The sequence below is a fragment of the Anas platyrhynchos genome, chromosome 37 (genome assembly GCF_047663525.1).
Source record: "Anas platyrhynchos isolate ZD024472 breed Pekin duck chromosome 37, IASCAAS_PekinDuck_T2T, whole genome shotgun sequence".
Taxonomy (NCBI): Eukaryota; Metazoa; Chordata; class Aves; order Anseriformes; family Anatidae; genus Anas; species Anas platyrhynchos.
The window spans coordinates 3,090,384-3,095,788 of record NC_092625.1 but is presented as its reverse complement, the minus strand read 5'-3'; the positions used below and the strand labels follow the sequence as shown (position 1 = coordinate 3,095,788).

The 5,405-nt window shown below is 56.4% G+C and overlaps 1 protein-coding gene across 1 annotated transcript; it reads left to right on the top strand.

Moving 5' to 3' along the window:
- The first annotated feature begins 1,362 nt into the window (after positions 1–1,362).
- Positions 1,363–4,415, top strand: LOC140001115 (uncharacterized). The gene is made up of 4 exons (XM_072032286.1): positions 1,363–1,463; positions 1,864–1,972; positions 2,148–3,508; positions 4,007–4,415. The coding sequence occupies exons 1-3, from the start codon at positions 1,364–1,366 to the stop codon at positions 2,731–2,733; spliced, it is 795 nt and encodes a 264-aa protein (XP_071888387.1). The 5' UTR covers position 1,363; the 3' UTR covers positions 2,734–3,508; positions 4,007–4,415.
- Positions 4,416–5,405: the final 990 nt, after the last annotated feature.

The following is a 5,405-nucleotide window of genomic DNA, read 5'->3' as shown; positions in this document are numbered from 1 at the left end:
GAATTGCTATCAAAAATGGGGAGCTGTTCCTCAAAAAGGGGGATTCCTTCTGAAAAAAGGGGAAACCATTCCCAAAAAAGGGGGAACTTTTAACAAAAATGGAGAATTGTTCCCCCAAAGTGGGACTTGTTCTGAAAAAAATGGGGAGTTGTTTCCCATTTCTGATAACAATTCCCCCTTTTCGGGGAACAGTTTCCCCCTTTTTGGGAGCAACTCGTCCTGTTTGGGGAAAAATGTCCCCCTTTTTGGGGAAATTTCCCCCTTATGGGGAAAAATACCCCTCTTTTGGGAAACAACTCCCCATTCGGCAGACTGCCGAACTTACAGACTGAGAGGTTCTGGTCCGTGCTTCCAGACCGCCCAAAGACGGAAGCATCCAATTCCAAGCCCTCTACTTCTGGCACAGTGACACAGCAGGGGGCAAGTTCTGTGCATCAGCTGCCAAAGCTCCTACCCAGGCTCGTGACGCCGTTGCCACTAGGTATTAGAGCCATCCTGCACAAGGAGCCCAGCAACCCCTCTACTTTTGGGGACAGTGACACAGCAGGGGAGAAGTTCTGAGCATCAGCTGCCAAAGCTCCTCCCCAGTCTCCCGACGCCGTGCGCTGTACGTGTGAGTGCCAGCCTGCCCAAGCAGCCCAGCAACCCCTCTGTTTCTGGGACACAGATACACCAGGGGGCCAGCTCTGCGCAACTTCAAGAACCAAAGCTCCTCCCCAGGCTCTCAACGCTGCTGCCCGTAGGTAAGAGAGCCAGACCGCCCAAGGAGCCCAGCGACCCCTCTACTTTTGGGGACAGTGACACAGCAGGGGGCAAGTTCTGAGCATCAGCTGCCAAAGCACCAACCCAGGTCCTCTACGCTGTTGCCTCTAGGTATTAGAGCCAGCCTGCACGAGGAGCCTAGCGATGACTCTACCACTGGGACAGAGATGGACCAGGAGGCCGGCTCTGCTCAACATCAACCACCGAAGCTCCTATTCAGGCCCTCGACGCCATTGCCAAAGGTAGTAGAATAAGTCCGCCCAAGGAGCAGAAAATGCCAAAGTTCAAACCTCTGTACGTGGAGCGTACCTGGGCTCCTCCAGGACCTAGTGGAGGCCAGGCAGAGGACATTTGCCATCTCCTTGCTCCTCCCCTGCAGGTCCCCCAGCTGATGGACATGGTGGTGTCCCGGGTGTCAGCCGTGGCCTCCCTGACCTTCTCTGGCCATGTCATCGTCTTCCCCGAGTGAGTATGTTTGCGGCTGTGGCCGCTGCTCGGGCTCGGTAGCGTTTGCTCCTTGCCAAATGTCTCCGCGAGCGGGTGAGCGTGGGGAGTGGTGGTGCCCTGGGTCACGCCGATCTCTTCTTTTGCCAGCTTTAAAATGGACAAAGCGCCCCAGCTGTCACCCGGGGAGCGTCTCAAGGCCCGCAGGGATGACAGGCAGGAGAAGGAACGGGCTGTGTTGTCGTCTTCCAGCCAAGGTGAGAGATACAACACGGCTGCTGGCTCCTCGTGTGCCACAGCTTCATGCCAGCTCGGCACAGCCTCTTGTCTCCGGGCCTCCAAAATGGAGCCCCTGCGTGTGACGTGCCCAAGGTGCCCAGCCCTGGGTGCTGCAGGAGGTCGGGGATCCGAAACACCCCTAAATTGGCTGTACCCAGCTCCTCTCTCCCAGAACTTGGCCCCCAAACCACCTCACAGCCTAAGATTGAGCCGGCTGAAGCTGGTGCCAAGGAGGGCCGAGGCCCCTGGAGATGGAGGCTGGGAGGGGAGCACAGCGGCCCCTGGGACAGCGCAGGAGGAGGCCTCAGCACCCGGCGTGTCCCGGGTACAGCAGAGACATGGAAATGTGCTTCTGACATCTCTCCTTGCCGATTCCAGAGAAACAGCCTGAACTGCCACCCTTCCCGGGCACCTTGGACATCATTTATCAAGAAAAAGTGCAGCCCTGGAACAGGAAGGCCCAGCAGAAGAAGGAGCCTTCGTTGAGGTGAGGCTGGAGGCTCCGGGAGGGGGGGAGGAGGCTGCCAGGAGCCCCCCACTTCTCAGGGCTGGCCCCTCTGTTTGGGGTCTGCAGCCACGGGCGCTGCATGGAGGGGTACAAGATGGGGCCCCAAAGATGTCGTGCAGGTGGATGAATTCTTTTGGCTTTGTCCTTTCGGCAGGCTGCCGGTGATGCCCAAGCTGCCTCCTGCCATAACGAAGCATTTGCGCAACCAGCTGCAGAAAGGAACTGTGCCCAAAACAGAGCCCAGGAGCAAATCCAAACAAGAGCCCAAAACAGCACCCAAAGAGCAGGTGCAAGACCAAGGCCGGGCAAAGGCTGAAAAATCTGGAAAACATCAGAAGAGCAAGGGCCAAAAAGCAGCAAAAGCCCCTCCTGAAGTCAGGACAGTACCCATCCTGGAAGCCCTGCCTGTGACGGAGCGAGTGAAGCGCCCCAAATCTCAGAAAGCCCCAGGCCTGCTAGAAACACCCATCGTGTCCATACTGTCCCTGTCGAGCTCGGAGGGCAGCATGATTCAGGAGCCCAGCGACAACAGCGGCAGATTCCAGCGAGGGAGCTCCAGCTCCCAAAGACTGCCAAAGTTACGGGCTGGGAGGTTCTGGTCCGTGCTTCCAGACCGCCCAAAGATGGAGGCATCCAATTGCAAGCCCTCTACTTCTGGCACAGTGACACACCAGGGGGCAAGTTCCGAGCATCAACTGCCAAAGCTCGTACCCAGGCCCCCTACGGCCTATAGATATTAGAGCCATCCCAAGCACCTGTACTACTGGGACACAGACTGACCAGGAGGCCAGGTCTACACAACTGGAAATGCCAAAGCTTGAACCGAGTCTTCCAACGCCATGCACTGTACGCGTGAGTGCCAGCCTGCTGAAGGAGCCCAGCGAGCCCTCTACTTCTGGCACACAGAAGGACCAGGGGGCCAGCTCTGCGCAATTTCAAAAACCAAAGCTCCTACCCAGGCCCTCTACGCCGTTGCCTGTAGGTAAGAAAGCCAGCCTGCTGAAGGAGCCCAGCGACCCCTCTACTTCTGGGAAAGACACGGACCAGGGGGCCAGCTCTGTGCAACTAGAACAACCAGAGCTCAAACCCAGGCTCTCAATGCCGCTGCCTGTAGCTAGTAGAGCAAGCCTGCCCAAGGAGTCCAGCGACCCCTCTACTTCTCAGACACAGACAGACCAGGGGGCCGGTTCTGAGCATCTGCAACCACCAAAGCTCCAATTCGGGTCCTCTACGCCGTTGCCTATAGGTAGTAGACCCAGTTTGCCCAAGAAGCGCAAAATGTCGCATGTCAAAGCTTTGTATGTGGAGCGGGGCCCTTATCCTATTACAGCCAGACCGCCCAAGGAGCCCACCAACACCTCTGTGTCTGGGACCCTGACAGACCAAGGGGCTGGCTCTATCAATCGCCAAAAGCCCAAGCTCAAACCCAGGCTCCCGACACCGCGGCCCCGTCCACGGTGAGCCGAGCTTTGATTGCCCGGAGCTGCAAGAACGCCGTCAGAGGTGGCAAAACAGGTGCGTGATCCACATCCCTGTTCCTTTGGGGGCTCAAACCTTGGAGGCAAGTAGTTCTGGGGACAGCGGGGCCTCTCCAACGAGATCTCAGTTTTGAGCCGGGGGTTGGCTCGATCCAAGCAGAACCTTGGGCTCCTCCATGGCTAGCCTCAAGTCCCTCCAGTTCCCTTCTGTTGCCACGCAGACACACCAGGCACACACATGCAGACACACGTTATTTGGCAGCATTTAGAAGGCCTAACAAAGCAGGAGGCTGCTCTTGGCCCGAGAGGACAGTGTGTGTTTGCAGCTGGGTGCTGGTTTCCAGGCCGGGTGGGAAGAGAGGGGCTTTGTGGGTGGGCCTGGCAGAGCTGAACCCTGCTGCTGGCCAGGTCTGGGGATGGGGTGAGCAGAGGGAGGGAAATGGCGGGACCTGAAGCCATCCACGGGGTCCGCGTGTGGGCAAAGAGCCCCAAAAACCTGTAGCAGTTTTTGCTCAGAGTCTCACTCCCTTCACAGAAATCCATCTGACAGCAGACTACGAGATACTGGAGGAAAACGCAACGACCTCTTGCCAGAGACGACCAACTCCTCGTCTGTCCACGACGTAGTCTAAACACCATGAGCATGAAGATTTTCCAGCCGTGGCACTGCAATCAGCCCAAACTTGCGCTGGGACAGGGACCATCACAGGGATGATTCCAGCTGAGGGACCTTCTCCACGGCCTCCATGGCCAGGAACCTCCCCTTGCTGGGACAAGAGCTGGGAAGCTGCCCTCAGAGCAACGTGGAGAAAACCTGCACATCCCTGGAGGGGAAAGGAGAGGATGCGACGGCAGCTGGGGAGAAAAAGAGAGCACCATTTCCATCCTGCTGGGCTGCGCTTTCACAACGGAACCTGCCAATTAAAATGATTTTTCAAAGTGCTTCTGCTTGTAAAGTAAAATTCCGTACTGCAGTTGCGGCACTTAAGACTCACTTGGGTTTGAGGGGGATTCTATTGCTCGAGAATTTCAACTTTTGATGGCTAGCCTTGTTTGGGTAAATGCTCATTGGTGGCTTTTGATGGCAAATTACAGGCTTTGATGGTCGGCTTAGTCCAAGTACTGAATGCTTCTGCCCCTGAGCCCCGCGTCTGAAACTCCCAGCACAGCAAAGAATCAGCTACCGTTTGCTGCTAACCCTCTAACCTTGCTTAGCTTTCCGTCTTCCCTTGACATTTCTCTCTGTCTTTTGTTCCCCGGACCTGCTCCTATTTCTTTTTGTTCTGTTTCCTGACTGTGTTTTTGCAGCCCTCTGCACCCTTTCTGATGAGTGCTTTTTACTCATCAGCCCCGAGGGAAGTGGCAGAGTTGAGGGCACAAATCTTTTCCTTCCCTATTTCACCAGCAGCTTTCTTAATGCTCCCCCTGAGGCCTACTGTCATCATTTTGCCTCGACTCCCCCCAAATCCTCATCCCAGTGGCGGAAGGCTCTCTCAAGCACCTCTGGGTGCAGGGGAGGAGGAGAAGCAGCTGGTGGAGGAGCTCTGTTTCTCCCCCCTCAGTTCTCCTGGAAAAGCTCTTCCACGACGGCAGCCGGGGTGCCAGGAGGAGCCGTGCTGCAGCACCAACCACTCCCGAAGCAGCTCGCACCCCTCCATACGCTGCCAGTATCTCTTGTTTGGGGGGTTGGTTTCAGATGCTCTTCATCCCAGGCTCCCAAATCCTTGGGGTTGACCCCAAATCTCCCCTGGAGCTTTCTGCCAGAGGCTCCAGGTGGGGCCATTCTCCCTGCCTCTGCTGTAAAGCAGACTTTTGACTTTTTTAAACCTTTGGTCCTACCTGAAGTAGCCCAAGGGCTACTGTGTGAATGGTGTCCTGCTTAATTCGCTCAAAGGATTCTCGTTGCTCAGGTTCCTGGTTGGAATTGTTCTGCT

Excerpts from the sequence above, each read along its gene's own strand:
- LOC140001115 (XM_072032286.1), top strand. The coding sequence starts at position 1,364 with ATGGACAAAGCGCCCCAGCTGTCACCCGGGGAGCGTCTCAAGGCCCGC. Across the intron at positions 1,464-1,863 it reads GTTGTCGTCTTCCAGCCAAG|AGAAACAGCCTGAACTGCCA; the intron begins GTGAGAGATACA and ends TGCCGATTCCAG. Across the intron at positions 1,973-2,147 it reads AAGAAGGAGCCTTCGTTGAG|GCTGCCGGTGATGCCCAAGC; the intron begins GTGAGGCTGGAG and ends TCCTTTCGGCAG.